This window comes from Ovis canadensis, chromosome 11 (genome assembly GCF_042477335.2).
Source record: "Ovis canadensis isolate MfBH-ARS-UI-01 breed Bighorn chromosome 11, ARS-UI_OviCan_v2, whole genome shotgun sequence".
In the NCBI taxonomy this organism is placed as follows: domain Eukaryota; kingdom Metazoa; phylum Chordata; class Mammalia; order Artiodactyla; family Bovidae; genus Ovis; species Ovis canadensis.
The window spans coordinates 29,023,010-29,041,811 of record NC_091255.1 but is presented as its reverse complement, the minus strand read 5'-3'; the positions used below and the strand labels follow the sequence as shown (position 1 = coordinate 29,041,811).

The 18,802-nt window shown below is 54.1% G+C and overlaps 1 protein-coding gene across 13 annotated transcripts in view; it reads left to right on the top strand.

Annotated features, from left to right (window-relative positions):
- MYO18A (myosin XVIIIA) overlaps positions 1-14,024 on the top strand; it is a 101,622-nt gene extending 87,598 nt beyond the window's left edge. For 7 of the 13 annotated variants that reach the window (XM_069602970.1, XM_069602974.1, XM_069602971.1 and 4 more), the window contains 6 exons: positions 252-437; positions 817-956; positions 1,745-1,789; positions 4,931-5,053; positions 6,540-7,822; positions 12,261-14,024. In XM_069602970.1, coding sequence (XP_069459071.1) covers positions 252-437; positions 817-956; positions 1,745-1,789; positions 4,931-5,053; positions 6,540-7,818 — 1,773 coding nt within the window. In that variant the 3' untranslated portion in view covers positions 7,819-7,822; positions 12,261-14,024. Of the gene's footprint in view, positions 1-251; positions 438-816; positions 957-1,744; positions 1,790-4,930; positions 5,054-6,539; positions 7,827-12,260 lie in introns of all 13 variants that reach the window. The other 6 variants (XM_069602979.1, XM_069602982.1, XM_069602980.1 and 3 more) reach the window with 4 other exon arrangements.
- Positions 14,025-18,802: the final 4,778 nt, after the last annotated feature.

Here is an 18,802-nt window from a genome sequence, read left to right as displayed (position 1 = left end):
GCCCTTTTCCAACCTAGGTGATGGTGGTGATAATGACGTAGCACCTTTCATCTTCCAGAGTGCTGTTAGATAGCTTACCTTATTCGAGCCTTAAAAGCCCCCTGGGGAATAGATGTTATTCTCCCCCTTTTATAGAAAGGCAACGGGAGCCACCCCCTGGGGCTTAAGTGCTTGCCCACCTGAGTCCGGAGCTCTGCCACACCCTGCTCTCTGCCCTGCTGATGGATCTCTCTTCCCACCTCCCTGTCCAGAGCCTGGCCAGCCGGCTCAAGGACAACATGGAGAAGCTGACTGAGGAACGGGATCAGCGCGCGGCGGCTGAGAACAGGGAGAAGGAGCAAAACAAGAGGCTGCAGCGGCAGCTCCGGGACACCAAGGAGGAGATGGGTGAGCTCGCCAGGAAGGAGGCCGAGGCGAGCCGCAAGAAGCATGAACTGGTAATGCCCCCCACCCACAAGGCTGCAGGTTGGCAGCCCTCTGAGAGGCTACTAAACACACACCTCCCCACCCTGGGCTTGTGGAGGTGGGCTGCAAAGATGGTTTAGAGAACTGGAGGGATGAGAACGTGCCAAGAGGATAGACAGTCCACCAAGCCTGAGGGCAGGCCAGGGGCTAAGGAGGGTGGCACCAGCTCTGCCTCAGGCGAGGCCGGGCCCCCACAGCCCAGCCACACCAGGGCAGAGAAAGCTCTGCAGGTTCTCTGCAGCACCCACAGAGCTGCTGCTGGCCCGGAGAGATGTGAAGCTGGCCTTTTTGGGGGCAGCTGGATGAGACGCCAGCCCTCCTGTGGACTGGACTGCCCCCTCTCCCTTCTAGGAGATGGATCTGGAGAGTCTGGAAGCTGCTAACCAGAGCCTGCAGGCTGATCTGAAACTAGCGTTCAAGCGCATCGGGGACCTGCAGGCCGCCATTGAGGACGAGATGGAGAGTGATGAGAACGAGGACCTCATCAACAGGTGAGGGGCCTCTGTGGCAACTGTGGCCGGCTCGGAGGCCCTCTTGACCACCTCCAGACCAGGTAGAACAACTGCAACCTGGGTCTCCCCGCCACTGAGCCGCCTGCCCATCCTCCCCTCACTGCCAGACCCCAGCACGGACCTCCATCCGACGGCAGCTGAGGGCTGGGACAGGTGGTGCCCACATGAGAAGCCTTCCCCACGTCCTCCCCATACCCCTCCCCAGGCTTCCCAGGACCTGGCTCTCCAGCTCTGCCTGTTCAAGATGAGTTATTCCCCCGTTTAGCTACATTTCTGATGGCGCCTGCCCCACTCTGGGGAGAGCAGAGATTTAAGGGCCATGGTACCTTGTTACAGTACCAGAGATTTTCTCTCATAAAACCCACCCGGGGAAAGGTTTAGGAGAGAGATTTGTGGCCTTAGGCTGAGGAGGCAGTCACGAGGCAGGCAGACCAGCGGTAGAGGTGAGTCAGGCCCTGGAGAAGCTCCTAAGGCTGCCCTGGGCAGACCCCGCTTGCCCTGGGATTTGCCCCCATCCCACGTGCAGGCTGGGACTCCATCCTGCTCCTGGGCTGTCCAGGGAGCCTGCTCCTTTGGGGCAGGGAAATGGTACCCTAGGCAACCTCCCTCTGAGTACAGCACTGTCCTACCTCCTGGTCTTAGCCAGCCAGAGCCTTGTCTTGCCGAAGAAGGAGAGGGTCCTCCGCTGAAGGGTCCGCCCTGGTTTGCCCGTTGACTTTTCTGGGTTCTTTAGGCCCCCTTGCCCACCCTTTTCTTTCTGTTTCCAGTTTGCAGGACATGGTGACAAAGTATCAGAAAAGAAAGAATAAACCGTGAGGACTGGAGCGCACGCGCTCTCTGCCTCTCCTCGCCTGGTGTCTAACCACCCCTAACCCCGGGCTCCCGCTGCGCTGCACGTGGCATGTGGACACACAGTGACCTCCACTCCTCCAGCTAGTCTCTCACGCTAACCGGGCTACTCTGTCCTGGGGGAGGCAGGGCAGCAGAGGGCAGGCCATGAGGGTGCTCCACCTGGGAGGCTTCTCCGCCTGGGAGGCTCCTGGCCCCCACATCCTTGGTCGGCAGGATGGGGGCTCCATCAGAAAGGAGAGCTGTGTCTCAGCAGGTGGTCCCCACCGTCTGCCTTCCTGGGTTTCGGCCTCGCCTCCCTCAGAAACCAAGGGGCCACTTTCCGGCCTCTTTCTCTTGCGGGGGAAGATCTGGGTTGGATTTCTCCCCATCCGTGGGCTCCTTTGGAGCCTGACCTGCCTGAAAGTGTGTGTGTTTCATTTTGAAAGGTCCGCCCCCTACTTTTGGCAGATGGGGTAGAAGGAGAGGGGCATCTAACAGTTACTTATTGGGAGAAAGCAAGCAACCGTGGATGATGGCGGGGCAGGCTCTGTGTGGCAGGGGGAGGGTACACAGCCAGCTGTTTACTGTACCCGCCGTGGGCTCTTCGGGCAGGAGGCCTCAGGCATTGGTGCCGGAGCTGTCAGTCAGGTGGGGGGAGCCCAGTAGCCCCACCCCCTCTCCGTTTCCTTCTTTCTGGGTGGGAGCCGAACAGTAGGTGCAGACGCTTGCGCCTTCAGGAGGACTAGATGGAAGTGATCCTCCGTCAGATTCAACAGGGCTGGTCTTCGGAGGTTGTTATTCCAGGGCGGCCTTGGGTTTCCACCCCTCCCCTCTCTCTTGCTGGCAGACCTCCTCCTCTGGCCAGGATGGGCTGGCGGCAGAGCAAAGGACTCCGTGAGAGCTAATGATAAATGTAATAGTGTGTAACAGTGATAGAGGGCCGCTGGAGCCCGGTTGTCACACACAATTAATATCCCCAGCCGTTCTGTCTCCGTTTGTTTGTTCCCCCGCGATTCGGCTCCCAGTTAACTAATAGCACATGAGCCTGGACATAAATTGTAGTTGACGCGAAGTTTAATTCCGACCATTTAAAATTTCAACTGCCCCCTGAGCTGGCCTGGCCCTGGAGTTTGTTTACGGGCCTGATTATTTAAGGAAAAGAAGCCAAACATCCTCTGTAGGCTTGAAACTAAAGAGAAGGCAAGGGCAGGCAGGCCAGCTTCTCAACTCATTCGCTGCTCTGAATGTAAGGAGGCAAATTCGTATTCTGGGCCCGTAACTGTCTGTCCCCTGTGTGTTCCAGCCCTGCCATCCTTGGGCTGTTGGAGCTTCGAGGCCTGATAAAATGCACATTTCAGTTCGCGTTCTAAACTCCTGCAGACATCCGCGTGCACACACACCAGTGTGCACTCATGCAGGCACACGGGCGGCTGCAGTCCCAGCCCGGTTCCTGCTAATGGTAGAGGGGTGGTGTGGGTCTTTCCCTCGGCAGCTCTGTGCCCAAGCTCCAAGTTATTGAGCGCGCGTGCTAAGGCGGGCGAAAAATAATGTTTCGATTTACTTAGAGATACAGTTGTTATTGCCATAACCTTAATGAAAGCAGTAAACAGCACAGTATTAAGGGAGATTTATACAGAAACACTTTTAACATGTAGACATAGATTTTGCGATGCATACAGCACCTCCTTTCTAAAGGCAATCAATATGGTTATGAACGGCGGTGATAAATTACAGGCTCTGAAGCTGGAGAAGGAGGTTTTTTGCACGGGTGTATAAATCAGGAGGTATTGGCGTTCCATGGGGCCCGTGCACCACAGTAAATCTGCCGGGCTCGGACGGGCACAGGGCTTGCATTAACGGTTTCGGGGTTGTCTACTAAACTCCTGTTTACCCGGGGCATCAGCCAGCCTCGTCTTTGTTATAATTCTGTATTTGACAGAAGCCCATAAAATACGCCTCTTTATTCCCCTCCCCACGAGTCCTGCTGTCTCACAGTCCCCAGAACAGTGTCTGGTGGTGTGGTTTCTTCTCTGTGCGTGTGTGTGTGTGTGTGTGTACATGCCTGTGTGACTATTTATTCAAGAACATAATTCAGGAACGGGGCTGCTCCTGTTGACACAGATGAAAGGAAATTTATATCAAGGAGAAATCCTAGCATATCCATAGCAGGGAACATGGTGAGCAGACATTTTGCAGAATTCTAGAAGCATTCTCACTCAGAAGCTGTCTCCAAGCCCTTGCTGCTTTGCGAAGAAATCTCCATGATTTCAGCATCAGAATTTGACTCCTGTGGGCTATCGAGAGGGCTTAGGTCAGCTTGGCCAGTAAAAGCCTTTGGGGAGCAAGAGCCACAGGCTTCCTGAGGGAGGAAGAGGAGCTAGGAGAGACAGAGCCTTTGCCGGGGACTCCTGGGCACCCCCCACCCCAATCTCCTGGTGCAGCTTGAATCTTGGAGCTGTGACCAGCCCCTCGGAAAATGCTGCTGCCCTGCCCTGTCCTTTCTCTGTTTCTTAAAGGCCAAGGGGAGCTTCAGGATGGATCTGGGGTACGGTCTGTAGTGCCCAGGTTGGCATTGCCATAAGCCCAGGAGACTCCAAGTTCAAGTTCACTTAAGTCATAATAAAGCCCTTCTCTTCTCCGTCCCATCGCCACCAACCCCTCTCTCGCAGTGAAGTCATGGAAAGTGGGAGTAGCCATAGCCACATTTGGGGGAACAGGCAGACAAGAACAGCAGAACAGGCCTCAGGGAGGAGGTGAAGGGCCCCTGACTCCACTTTTTAACCAAGAGCCATTTAGCTATAACTGATGAACAGACGGTCTCCCTGTCGTTCTCAGTCGGCTGAACAGCAGTTTGTCCCAGAAAGTGGGGTGGAGGTGCCTCCATGCTCCCCAGGGTCTTCTTGGTGGCTGTCACACAGTGTGGCCTGCTGAGCGGGGCAGGGGCCTTGTGAAAGATGTGCTCTGGTCTAACCTCTCTTGTTCTCCCTGACTCACTGATGCGCATGCTGCCCTGCATCCCACCCCCCGCTGAGACAAACCTGCTGCCACTTAGTGCTCCCTCCTGGACCGCGGGTCATCACCTCTTCCCAGCCTTGCCTACCTTTCTGCTCCTCATCCCACAGCGAAGGGGACTCAGACGTGGACTCGGAGCTGGAGGACCGGGTCGACGGTGTCAAGTCATGGCTGTCTAAAAACAAGGGGCCTTCCAAGGCAGCTTCTGACGATGGCAGCTTGAAGAGTTCCAGGTAAGCACGTGGCCTTCGCTGGGAGCAAAGGCCACCTCGTGCCCCAGGGAAGGATGAGCAGTGCCTTGATCCCAAAGGGTGTGCCTCACACCACCTGCGTCTCTTTCTTGCCTGGAGGGGCCTGGGCACAGAGGATATGCACAGGAGGCCAGGTTTTTTCTTCAGGGTCTGCGTCACCATTATTTTGCCTAAGGAATGTTTTTCTTTTTTCTTTTTTTTTTAGTTTTTTAGGAATGTTTTTCTTTACCAGGCTCAGGGCTTTGGTTTGGTGTAGGTTTAACTTCATCCTCACTCATTCATTCAACAAATGTTGATCGAACTTCCTGATGGTTTGTGTTCTTGGAATCAAGACTGAAATAGGGCACAGGGGGACTCCGGATCCCACAACCCTGGACAGGGCCAGCTTTAGACCTCTGAGGTCTTGGTAGGAATAGTAGCAGAAGAGGCCTCGGTTCCCCTTGACTCCCCATCACAGCTACAGACACACTTCATTCTCTGCCCGTTCTCTTCTTCCTCTGGTCTTTTCACTTGGCCTCCACTATGCTTTCTGCTAACACCCATCCTCTGCAGAAACTGGCTCCCCTGTTGTCCAGGCCAGTCACAGTCTTCTGATGGCACAGGCAGCTACCCCAGAAATCTGGGACTCCGATCTTGGCCAGCATGGGTCCCCTGCCACCACTTCTCTGCTGACTTCCCCCTCCAGACTCAGAGCCATCCTCATCCCCCAGGACACACTGTTCCAGCCCCTCTGAGAGACAGCTGGTGTGCTGAGTAGAAAGAGTAATCCCTCTCTTCCCTCAAGGGCTTCCCAGGTGACTCAGTGGTAAAGAATCCACCTTCCAATGCAGGAGATGCAGGTTCGATCCCTGGGTTGGGAAGATCCCCTGGAGAAGGAATTGGCAACCCACTCCAGTATTGTTAACTGGGAAATCCCATGGACAGAGGAGCCTGGCGGGCTACAGTCCAGGGGGTGGCAGAGAGTCCGGGGACACAACTTAGCAACTAAGCCACAACCACATTCCTTCTCTAATGCCCCTGAGGCCCCTTGCCAAGCCCAGCCCCTCACCACAAGCCCCCAGCCGGCCCCCCTCTAATTGGTTTAATGTATTCGGCCAAACAACATTTTGTTATTGCAGAAAATGCCTCCTTCCCCGCCCCACTGCCGTTCACCGCAGCGTGGCACCAGGCTCCAGGTAGTTGACAATGAAATAAATTGAACTAAACGTTTTAGAGGGGGAAAAGTGATGAAATAGAACAATAGTCTAATTTACATGACATTCTCCGTGAAGCTATTTTCACTGACGCAAATTATTTTGCTTCATTTCCTCCGACGTGCTCAGTGCCACTTTGCCAGAGCCGCTGCCGAGCTCTCCTCCTTCCTCCTCCTCCTCCTCCCTCCCCCGTGTCTTTATTCTCTGGGTTTAATGCCTGTGTCTCTCTCTCTCATTCTCTCTCTCTCTGCTGCCCCCGAATCTATCCATGCCAGAACCGCCCTCAGCACCGCGGGGAAGGAGGGCAAGGGGGTGGAGGAGAGGCCGACCTCGGTGCTCAGCTCGCTGAGCTACCGAAAGCGGCTCACCCTGAAGGACTCCATCGGGGGCACCGGGGACGAGGATTCGCTCTTGACCACCCTGAGCGAGCGGCCGGCCTCCCCGGAGAGGCCGCCCCGGAAGGCCCGCGGGGGCCCCAAGGAGGAGCCGGGCTCGGCCAGAAAGTCCGAGGAGCCAGACGAGGGCGGCTCGGTCCTCTCCGGCGGCGTCGGGGGCCGCACAAGCCGGCTGGAGAAGCGCTGGGGCTCAGACTTGGACCGGGCCTCGGCCGTCTCAGCGCCGGTCAGCCGGGCCTCCTCGGCCACCCGGCGCGGCTCCGGCGGCGAGGACGGGGTGCGCTCCTCCTGGAGCTTCTCGCTGTCAGGCTCCCCCAGTTCCCGCCGCAGCGCCTCCCGGCTCGACAGCCTATCGATGACCCTGAGCCCTTCCTTGGGCCGGGCCTCGCTCCTCGGCCGGGAGAGCCCTGATTCCCGCCTGTCCCTGGGCCGGAGCTGCCTGGACGACTGGGACGATGGAGCCAGCGTGGCCTTGAGCGAGGCGCACTCGCAGTACAGCCACCCGTCGTCTCTGGCCCGCAGTCTGTCGGTGCCACCCCGGCCTCGCGCCTCCGCCTCCTCCACCCCGGAGGAGCCTCTGGGCTCCGGCGCCCGCCCGGTCAGCCGCCGCTCCTACCTGGACCCAGACCTGGAGGCCGCCATCAACGAGGTCCTGAGCTACAAACCCGCCCCGTTCCACCGGAGCAGCCTGGAGCTGGACTCCGAGGAGGATGACCGGAAGAGCATCCAGAGCACCCGCAGCGCCCAGCTGGACCCGCCGGAGCGAGCCACCAGCATTCGCCGCTCCGCCTCGGCCGCAGACGTGTCTCGGTCCCGCGGCAGCCGCAAGAGCCGGAGCAAGAAGAGGAGTAGCTCCAGCTCCAGCTCCAGCTCCAGCTCCGAAGATTCCTCGGAGCACAGGCAGAGGAAGAAGGGGCGCTCTCGGAAGAGCAAGAAGAAGTCCAAATCGAGAAGGAAGAGAACGGAGTCCTCCTCCTCCTCCTCTTCCAGCGGCTCTACCATCTCAGGCCACAGCCGCTCGAGCGTGAAGAAGGGCCCAGCTGCGGAGGACGAGGAGGCCGGGCAGGGGCGCCGGCAGTCCCGGAAGGAGGAGAAGAAGCGCAAGAAGGAGGTGGACAGCCTGATGATGCGGTACCTGTACCGGCCCGAGAGCGACTAGTGCAGTAGGTGGTACTCGGCACGGAGTGCAGAGCATGGCGTGTGCCACTCGGTGTGAACTAACGTGCTCCCAGCCCACCCGCCACCACTTGGGCCCCTCCTGCATTCCTCTCCAGCGAGCCTGGCCTCGCAGAGCCTCCTGGCTCCCTCAGAGAGCGGAGGCTGGCTGAGCTGGTCGGTCGTTCTGAGCCCAATGACGAACTCGCTGGTGACGTGAAGTCACAACTCCCACTTAGCAAGCCCTTACCCTGGGCCAGGGACCACCCCCCTAAGATACTTGCCATATTTTATTCACTTAATCCTCACACTAACACCAAAACAAAGATCCGATCACCAGCCCATTTTCTAGGAAAAGAAGGTGAGGTTCAGGCGGGTTAAGTCATTTGCCAAGGTTACAGAGCTGGAAAGTGATGTTGCCAGGATCTGAATGAAGACTCTTCAACTCACCCTTAACCACTCCTCTGTATGACCCAAGGCAGACCACATGAGCGTAATATTTACTGTATGGGCCTAGCAGCATACGTGCAGAGCTTTTGCCCACAGCCCTGAGAGGCTGGGCCTGGGAAAGGGCTGGAACTGACCCCCAGGTGTGAGTTGATGCGTCAGTGGCCATCAGCAATTAAGGGGCCTTTTGCTCAGCTCTTCCTCTGCCCTGCAATGTCATCTTCTCCTCTGGCATAGATCTCGAGGCTCAGAGTGCAAGGTTTACAGCACCCACAGCACCACACCCTGCAGCAGACCTGGAGATGCCTGACTCTCTCCCCACCCCTCCCACCCAAAGCCCACACATGGGCGTCACCTCGTCTTAGCTCATCTTGTAAAGTTTTAATGAATAGAAATTAGCAGCTGTTGAGTGACAGCCCCCTCCTGGCTCTCCTGCCTCTCCCAGCCTTCTCCCTGTGGGAAGGAAGATCAAGCTGTTAGACCCTTTATGCCCACACCCCCACCTCGGAAAAAAGGCAAAAACTGACTCACTGGAATACCATTGTTGCCACTCTCCCTGGTGGGTGGTGACATTTGGATCACCCTGGTTATATGAAGCTGTTTTTGGCATGGTACCCTCCCAGGGCAAGCTTGCTGCTTCCCAGGAGGTATGACCCTAGAGCGCAGCCCCCCTGGGGCATGAGCAGTGTTTCCTTGATGCATGAACTAATACGTGTTGCATGCTTGTGGGCCTCTTATGCAGTGGAGCTGCTGAGCAAGGACACTGACTTGGGCTGGTTTCTACCAAAAGGGACCAGTTTCGTTTTAAGGAACGGAGCCTGTGAAAGCGAATGTTACTTGCAGCTGCTTGGAGATGGTGATGGGATGGGTTTGGGGAGACAGCATGGGGGAGGTGGAACCTGAACCCAGACCAGGCTCGTGGCCAACTCAGATTCTGTGGGCCCTGAGTTGGTCCAGAACCAAGCCCTTGGACTTAGACCTGCTCTGTGGCTTCCCGCCTGTGCCAGATGGTTGCAGGATGCTCTGGGAGGAGCAGGAAGCATCTCAGTTGTTCTAGGGAGCTGTTGTCAGCACCGCAGTGAGAAAAGGCAGGGGTCATGATATTGTGACCATCGCAGCTTTCCACTCAACCGCCCTGCTGAATGCCCTACTGCCCCAGCGCAAGAAGTCAGCTGATGGGCTGTGACAGGAGGTTTGGGAAGCAGAGGGGCCCAGGCCCTTCTGAGCACTGCACTAATACCTGAAGAGGGAGACAGGGGCCTAGCCAGGCCATCCTACACTGCCCAGCAGCTGGTGGACTGCAGACCCCAGTGACTCAGTCCGTCGTCACCGTTGACCCAGCAAGGACAAAAACACATACAACCTATTTCTTCCTTCAGCCGCCAGCACAGCCCTTTTTGTCCACCAGGAACACAGGAGTAGTCCTGAAACCCTACACATCACCGCCTCCAACAAGGGTTGGATTCACTGCGGGGAGAGTGGGCACCAAGCCAGAAGCTAACCAACCAATACAGAGCTGGCAAGAGAAGGGCTGGGGGAGAGAGGACCTAGTTGGACTCAGGGGGAACTGGCTTTGGGCAAATAAACTGTGAAGAGTTGGGGCAGGGGCTGAGCGGCTTAGCTTCCCACCGGGTGATGGGGACCTTTGAGAATTCTGAACAGGAAAGCATCACAGCAAAGGGTAGGGGAGGGGACTGCCACCCTGGGCTCGCCCAGCGGGAATTAGCTTGTGCACCAAATCATTTGTGACAGCATGGAGCAGGAAACACTGGCTTGTGGGACGGAAAGTGTTTGAAACCATTTGGTTAAAATGTTCAAATTGCAGCCCTGACTCTTGCCCTGGGGAAGGGGGCTAGCTACCTGCTGTTGGTCACAGCTGTGGCTGCAGAAGCCACAAAGGAAACTGGCTAAGGAGGATCCAAGGTGGGAGCAGGGGAGAGAGGGGCCTGGCATGTACCCCTCCCGGCTGCCTCTGCCACTGCTCCCAGCATCTGGATGGAATGGTGTTGAAACCCAGCTGTCATTCATCCAGGTGTCTGCCTGGCAGGCACAGGAATATGGAAGTGGGGGCTGCAGCTCCACTCTGAGGAGACATGTGAGGAAGGAAGGGAGCACCCCACTTTCGTCTGGGTCCCAGCCCTGGCATCTACCTCACCCCCTCCTTTGCCCTTAAGATAACCCTACTGTCTTTCCACAAAGCCAGTTCCTTCCTTTGCCCAACAGCAGACCTTAGCATTGGGTTCCCAGAAGTTCTGTCTAAAAAAAAAAAAAAAAAAAAGAAAATAAAATCAGGCTCCCACTAATTCAGAATTCAAACAATCCAAAAGCTAAAACGACCCCACTTTTTCCTATGTTGCACAGTCCTCGTTGAGCTTTATAATTTTGTCCCTGAGACACCCCAGAGTCCTTAAGTGCCTGTGGCCCATCCAAGTAAGACTCGTTTATGTTCAGTCTAGTTTGTATTAAATGTATTTTGTGCTATTCTGATTCCTTTAAAAATGGTAATTCATTCATGAGACATACGATAACTATTAACCAGGCTGCCCCATTCCTGAACTGTTTTGCATAATTGAACATGTATTCTGTCAGGCTCTTCCTTCTCCCCAGGGCCAGGGAGAGAGAGAAACCAACCTATACACCCCACTGGGCTCTCACCCAGGCCAGTGGGGAGAATGCAGGTTTCGTCTCGTTTTCTCTTCAGGTCACGGGTCTGGTGACAAGGTGGAGTCCTCAAGAGGCTCGAGGCCTAAGGTCCCAGTTTCAGATTTACATACTGGCTGTGTGACCTTGGCAAGCTGCTTGTCTCTTTGAACCAGCTTCCTCATGACATTTTATGTGGCGAAGAAGAAGCATATCCAGCCTGTCTGGGACAGTGTCTCACATACAGGAAATACCCAGCGATCAAATCCTTACCTCACCACAGTTGGAAAAGCTGAGAATGTGGTTCTTTCTTGGAGAACGCCTTTTCCTCCTGTTTAGTTTAGAGATACAAGATCTCTGAAAGGTTTAGTAAACAAGGGCCTTCCTCAGATCCCTAAATCAGAATGGTAGGCATTGAAAATACAGGATTCCTGTTTATCCTAGCAGAAGCTCTCTAGGATCTGGAAGCAGGGGCCCACTGAGGCAGGGCACTGGCAGGGGTGGAGCCACCCTGGACTGCCTTTTCTCCAGCAGTGCTGAAATTACAGTTCAGAAGCGAAGGTGGGAGGGGCAGGGGAAGAGTGCTCTAAGGCTTTGGAAAAGATGAAAAAGAGAAGGTGACTAGAAGTGGAAGTGAGATCCCATCCATGCTGGACACCATGAGTCTGCTCCATCCAGGGAGAAATGCTTCTTCATACCTTGGTCGGGGAGAGAGTGCAAGGCTCCCGGTGGCCTGATGAAAACTATGGGGTTGAATTGTGGTACCAAGACAGGGATGACTTTGCCACCCGCAAACAGAGGTCTTGCCAGCTTCTACATCCTCAGTTTCCATTCCTTGTGGGTAGATGGTTATGATCCGGGAGTATTCAACGGGGAAAGCCTCTTCTTAGAAGGAATCTTTTGGGGAGCAACCTTTACTAAGACAGGTTGTAGTCCTGTAATCACCAGATCGCCAGTCTCCAAGTCAATGCAATCCATGCACTGCCTGTAGCAGAATCTTCCAGAGAGGGAGTTGAAAATGCAGAATTCCTGGGTTTCAGCCAAGAGCTAGCAAATGAAAACTTCTTGGGGAAAGAACACGGGATCCGCAGCCAATTGTTACGCACATTCAAGTTCGAGACCCACTGCTCTTCAGTATCGCTTTCTTCGGAGTTGTAGAAAGTTCTCAGAATCAAAGAGATGTCCTTCCTCTTACTACTCTGAGTATCTTCTGGGGAAACCGGGGAATATCACTTCTATTTCTCAATTTGTGGCTTTGGGGAATGCTGTGACAAGGTTGTGGGGGGGCCTCCTTTGGACCAGAGGAGGTGCTGAAGGTAAAAGCGCCCTTCCTCTGATCTCATTTCTCTCTCCCTGCAGCCCCACCAGCTACTGGAAGTCCCTTGCCCCTGACCGTTCAGACGATGAGCATGACCTTCTCGATGGCACCTCCAGGCCCCGATACTCCCACAACTATCTGAGTGACAGTGACACAGAGGCCAAGCAGACAGAGACCAACGCATAGCCCAGGGGAGTGGTGTGGACCCCTCCCACCCACCGCCTCCTGCTGCCACGGGCGCCTCTCTCGTGGGGCACAGGTCTCCCCCATCCGACTGTGGATCTGCACGGGAGACTCCTGACCCTCTTCGGTCTGGGGGCTTCCCAGGCTGTGGGTATCTGACATCTCCACGTGGAAGTGCGGAGGGAAGAGCAGTTCTGAAAAGAGAACTTTCTGCTCCTGCCTTGGGCCACCGTGGGTGGCAGGCAGCTTGGCACCACACGGAGCCAGCAGGTTGACCTCCATGTCAGCGCCCCGCTCAGGGACGGTGGACAGATTGCCTACTGGGACATTCTCGGGTTGCTGGGTCCATGGGATGGAGTCTGGGGCAGGAAACAGCAATTCCTTCCCCCTTGGCTTGGGGCGAGGGCTTTCTCTTCTCAGTGCCTGCTGTCTATTTACTTTTTTTAATTTAAATACCCAACCTCTCCATCACAGCTGTATCCCTGAGAGTGGGAGGGGGGCTGCCGCCGCAGCTGGCCCGCCTCCCCACACCGGGAACGACTAGAGGAATCCCAGCTTCATCTTTATTCTTCAGAGAGCAGGCCTTTCTCTGTGCAGCTGGAGAGACTGGTGAGCAGAGTTGGGTCCAGCTTCTTAAGAGTCCGAGTGGGGAGGGACTCTCAGGTGCTTCTGGGTTCAAGCTGAGCAAGCCTACACAGACAGGGGTGTGGACGTACCAGCAGGAACTTCCAGCCCCCACCCCTCTTCGTCTCATCCCTGTGTTATGTGCAATGACCTATTTAAGAGTAAACCCGCTCCACCTACGCCAATTCGGGGCTTATCCAAGCACTGCCTCCCTCCCCCTCAGTCCAAGTTGCCTGGATCACAAGCTCAACTTGAGAGGGAAGGCCTTGGGTGGAGGGCTTGCGACTGGAAAAACTGAAGATGGAAGCTTTGGTCAGTACTAACGTGTATTAGACGCAAGTCCTCACCCTGAGACCTGAGCCTGAGTCATTTTTCTTCTTCTGATCGCCCTGCCCACACACACTTATCCCAGACATGACAACATGGGGACTGACAGTCCCAGCTCCCCGCGCCCCCCCCACCCCCCGCCACAAAGATCATCCCACCAACACCTCCAGACATGGGGGCCCAAGGGCAGTGCCTGGTGCTGCTCCCATCTGCTGTCCCCCTCTTCTCTCCTGCAATTGGTTTGTACTCATTGGGCTGTGCGCTCTTCCCCATTTACCTGATGTATGGAAATAAACGTCCTTTTTCTCCTGGCACTGCCAGTTTCCTTCCTGTTCCTTCAGGCTCAGTAAAGTCCAGGGTCGGCACATGGGAGCAGAGCGATGCTGCTGCTGAGGACCTGGGGGAGTCACCCTGGCCTCTGACCCGCGGCCGTGTCAGACCAGTGCCACTTAGAGAGCTTTGGCAGGTCATCTGGAGCAGGCAGAGGCAGTGGGTGAGAGAACCAGTCAAGAAAGACATAAACCTCCCTTCTGTTTTAAAAACCCGAGGATTGTAATTCAGGTTAGCAGAGCTGTCCAGGTCTTGTCCTACCCTGGCCTCCACTTGGGAATGTTGAAGTTACTCTGATTGTTAAATCTTGCCAATTACAGAAATCCTATCTTCCTTTTTAAGGATGCAAACGTTTATTAGATTTTTTTGTGTGTGTGATTATCACTATTAGTATTTTATTTATTTTTTTTATTTTAAATTTTTACTTTATTTTACTTTACAATACTGCGTTTATTAGATTTTTTAAAACACTTTTTTATTTTTGGCTGTGCTGGGTCTTCATTGCTGTGCTCGAGCTTTCTCTAGTTGTGGTGAGTGGCGGCTAGCTACTTTCCAGTTGGGGTGCTCAGGCTTCTCATTGCAGTGGCTTCTATTGTTTCACAGCATGGGTTCTAGAGCACACAGGCTTAGTTCCCCCACAGCATGTGGAATCTTTCCAGACCAGGGATCGAACTGTGTCCCCTGCATTGGCAGGCAGATTCTTAGCCACTGGATTACCAGGGGAAGTCCCAAAGATGACTTTCTGATCAATACTCGGCAGAAGCCTCTCTGACCTCCCATCCCAGGGGCCAGAGGGCAGCTTGAATAGGCTGGGTGTGCTGGCTTCTCTACCCTGCTCAATCCCTGCCTGCATGTCCCAATCCACACTTGGTCCCTTCCCTGACAGCTGAGAGACAGCTCATGCAAAAGGGCAAGAAACAAATGACCCTCCTCCTTCTCTACTTCTTGTAATATGACCAGTTATAATCCCTGCATGCATATTTACAGCTGGTCAATCAGGCTCCCCTGGTTTGGACAAGTAGGCAAGAAAAGATATCAGGCCTACTGCTGATGTCAGGCATCTAGAAATGGGCAAGAAAGGGAAAGGGTAGGGGGAGTCATCCCCAAAATAAACGGGAGTGAAGTGTAATGTGGCTCTATCTTGAATGAAAGAAACTGCCCTGAAGGTTGAATACAGAAGGCAGTAGAAGTGAAGTTACAGCGTTGTTTTTTAACTGTTGACTCTTCATGTTCAGTTCTGTCATTCACATCTTTTACTCCTGCTTTCAGCTAGCTTGGTGCATTTTTTTTCTTCCAAGGAACTAGTGTGACAAAAGTTGCTGCTACCTACAGGCAAGATCCCAACTCTGCTCACCTACACTGACTTGGGCCTCTGATTAAATTGAGAGAAAGTCCCAGCATCAACCTCTGATAGCCTGGCCTGGGGCAGAGGGATCTGTTCAAGTCAGAAAATATGTATTATTCATCTGCTCATTCATTCAACAGTCAAATATTTCATGACTGCCTGGCTGTCGTCTGGACACTGTTCTAAATGCTGGGGCAGGATGAGGTCCTGCCTGCATGAAGTGGATATTCTAATAGAGGAGTTAGACACAGAAAATATGTACCACACCTGCTAATATGTACAAGCTTTGGGTGAGTATGATAAAGCGACTGCCCACAATGCGGGAGACCCGGGTTCGATCCCTGGGGAAGGGAAGATCCCTTGGAGAAGGAAATGGCAGCCCACTTCAGTACTCTTGCCTGGAAAATCCTATGGACAGAGGAACCTGGTAGACTACAGTCCATGGGATCGCAAAGAGTCGGACTTCACTTTCCTTTTCCTTTTAGGTGAGTAGAGAGGAGTAAAACATAGTGTTTGTCCTCCAGGGGCTCATGGATTAGGGCTAGGGCAGACCCCTTTGGAAATAATTACATGAGACATAAAAGGACAAAGAAGTTGCTTTGGGCATGTTATAAGAGGAGACACTGTCACTGAGAGAGGAGGGTCAGGAACTGGGAAGGCTTCTAAAAGGAGCTGGTATTTTGAGCTGGCACTTGAATAAAGGACTGTGCTTCCCAGGTGGCACTAGTGGTAAAGAACCTGCCCACCAATGCAAGGGTTGTAAAAGATGCAGGTTCGATCCCTGGGTCAGGAAGATCCCCTGGAGGAGGGCACAGCACCCCACTCCAGTATTCTTGCCTGGGGAATCCCATGGACACAGGAGCCTGGCAGGCTACAGTCCACAGGGTCGCAAAGAGTTGGACACAACTAAAGCAACTTGGCTCGCATGCACTCACGCACTTCTACAGATAGATATTACTGTACAGGTGTCCTGGAAAGAAAGAACTTAAGCAAAGGCCCTGAGGCAGGGAATGCTAACTGGTGATGGGGAGCTCCGCAGGGTGTCCAGGGAAGCTGGACATCACCTCACATGACCAACACTTCTCCAAGATGCAGCAAAGCATCTTGGCCAGTGTGCTGGGCTCCAGACTGGGAAGGGGGCAGTTCCCTCTGCACCAAACTCCCTAGGGAAGCCCCAGGAACTGCAAGGCCATCAAAGCCCATCTGAGCTCTCTAAGCTCCTGCCCCCACCTGTACACTCAAGGTCGCCTTGATCCCTAAGATGTAAGTGATTCCCACAAAACAGACAGCAAATCTGTCCCTGTGCCAGGCTCGAAGCCGCCTCGCTAGATCCTCCCAATCTCAGACCCCCGGGACCGCTCTGACTCCTGGATAAGAGGCATGGGGGCGCCCAAAGCCCTGTGAGGCTCCCCATGGTGCCCAGTCTGTGCCCAGAGACAACAGCAGCAACCACTTCCTTTTGTCCTGTGTCCTCTTGGCAGACATCCCTGTTGTCCTTCCCCCAGGCCCCGCCCCCATGCCTGGTGGCACAGACACTTAGCGATTTGCTCCTTAATTGTGCCCCAGCTAGGCTGCGCAGATGCCGCTCTTTAATCTCTCCTGATAAATGAATCGCGCCGCTCCTTTAATCATATGTTCATACCCAAGCCAATTTGAATCAATTTGGCAGGGAGTATGTTGCAAGAGATGCCATGACTGCTGCTTCCTCCCCCCTCCCCCCCGCAGGGCCCTGGAGCCTGCGTCTGCTGTCCTCCCCCTCAGCAAGGAGCCCAAGAGGCTCATCAGGGGAAGGACCTCCTACCTGAGTGATGGGGACTTTTCAAAGTCAATCATTCCTTCCCGTCCTCCAAGCAGGCCCACATGGGACAGGAGGAAGATGGATTCCCAAAGGCCTCAGAAGTGGGAGAGACGGGACGAGTCCACAGCTTTCTCTGGTCACTGAACAAAGCGCCCCATTATCACCCCTGGGAGAAAGTGCTGCCTTAAATCTAACCTTTATGCTTTCCGTTCCACTTTCATTTCCTCTGAGCTGGTTCTCAGGGAAGTTGTAACATTTCATCACCTCTTATATAGCAACCTATTGCAGACCAGCCTATGATAATTTGTCATTGCCTGCTCCTGCCACTGGCTGCCACCCCAATGCCTTTCATCTTTCCCCAGGAACTCTTTTCTACGTCCTCCAGGCTGATGGGCAGTCCAGGACATGCTTGGTAATATACAAAGTTCTGCTGCATTTGGGGTTACTGCTTTTCTTTACCTACAGAGTAGTGTTCACAGACCCTCATGAAAACAAAACCAGTGCTAAACTGAACGCTTCTGCCACCAGCACTGAGACCTTGGAGAAAGGCCTTGACCTCTTGAACCTCAGTTTCTCCATCTGTAAAACAAGGTGGAATAACTGGCAAGAAGCTTTTGGCTCCTAGGTTCGTACAGAACCCCTCAATGCTGCCAACAGAACCTCACTCCCAACTCTTCATCACCTGCAGTGTGGGGCCCGAGGAACCAACGGGTAGCGCTAGTGGGGCCTCGAGACCCGCGGGCTGGGGACAGATGTCTTCCCCCAGCACGAGGGCTGTCTGGGCTAGGTTCCGTTCAGCAGCCCAGATGCGCCTCCGCGTCCTCTTCATTTCTTTTCCTTTCTAATGGCGGGTTCTGCGCGTCCAGGCTGGCGCCCTCCAGGTTCACGGCGAACCTGGGAATATTAGTATATACAAATTTTATTTGTATTACCCCGGCCTCAGGAGCCTGAGACCTCTGGCTCTGCCCCCTTCTGGAGGTTCCCCCGCCCCTTTTCCGAAAGCCACGCCCTTTAAGGGGCCAATGACAGGACGGAGCCAGTCAGCGATGCCCTTGAAGGGTTCCAGAAGCCTAAGGACCGGTTCCCTCGCTCAGCAACCCGATAATACTGTTTTCCGCCCTTTTAAGGGCTTCTGGAAATCCTCGGCGGGAACTGAGGCTGATGTAGCCCAGCCTCACCTGTCAGGAGTGTTGCTGAGGATGAGGAGGGCTCAACCAATATAACCATCGTGAGCACTATGTCCCCAGTAGTTAAGCACTTCATAATCGCCCTTAACCTTTGTCACAGCTCCGTAAAGTGTCCTTCCCCTGAAGAAACAGGCTCAGGGAGGGTGACGTCTGTCCTAGCAGGGACCTAAGCTTGGCTCCAGCAACTGGCCAGGCATCCCGAGCTACTCTGGCTTTGTCAGAGGATAAAGGGAGAAGCGAGAAAACCAAGAACTGCTGTCACGATCCTCCTCTCAAGTAGCTGTGTGCCTGGTATTCACCAAGGCCTGCCCTTAGGAAGGAAGCACTTTCTGACAATTTGGGGAGGTGGGGGTGGGGAAATGTCAACCTCACATTTGTGTTGCTCCTTACAATTCTCAGAGCATCCCCCATGTGTGATCACATTTGTGCTTCAAGAACAGGGTGCCAACGATGTTCCACATGGCCTGGAATGCATATTTGAATCTCTAGGCACCTCAATCTAATTTCATTACAGTACAATGGAACAATCCAGACCATTCTCTGGGATTCCATCTGGGAGGAGTGATTTTCAGAGCAATAGCCATTTTGGAGTTAACAAGGATGCTAGGTTTATTTAGAAGGAATTTTACAGAGAAATCGAGCCTTCTGTAGCATAAGTGCCAGTGATGGGTCGTATACATGACGGAGATTCCAAAAAGGATGTGTGCTTTGCAATTGAAGTCAGTGACATAAATCTCCCAGAGGAATACTTAAATGTGCATATAGAATTTGCTTTAGATATCAAAAGCC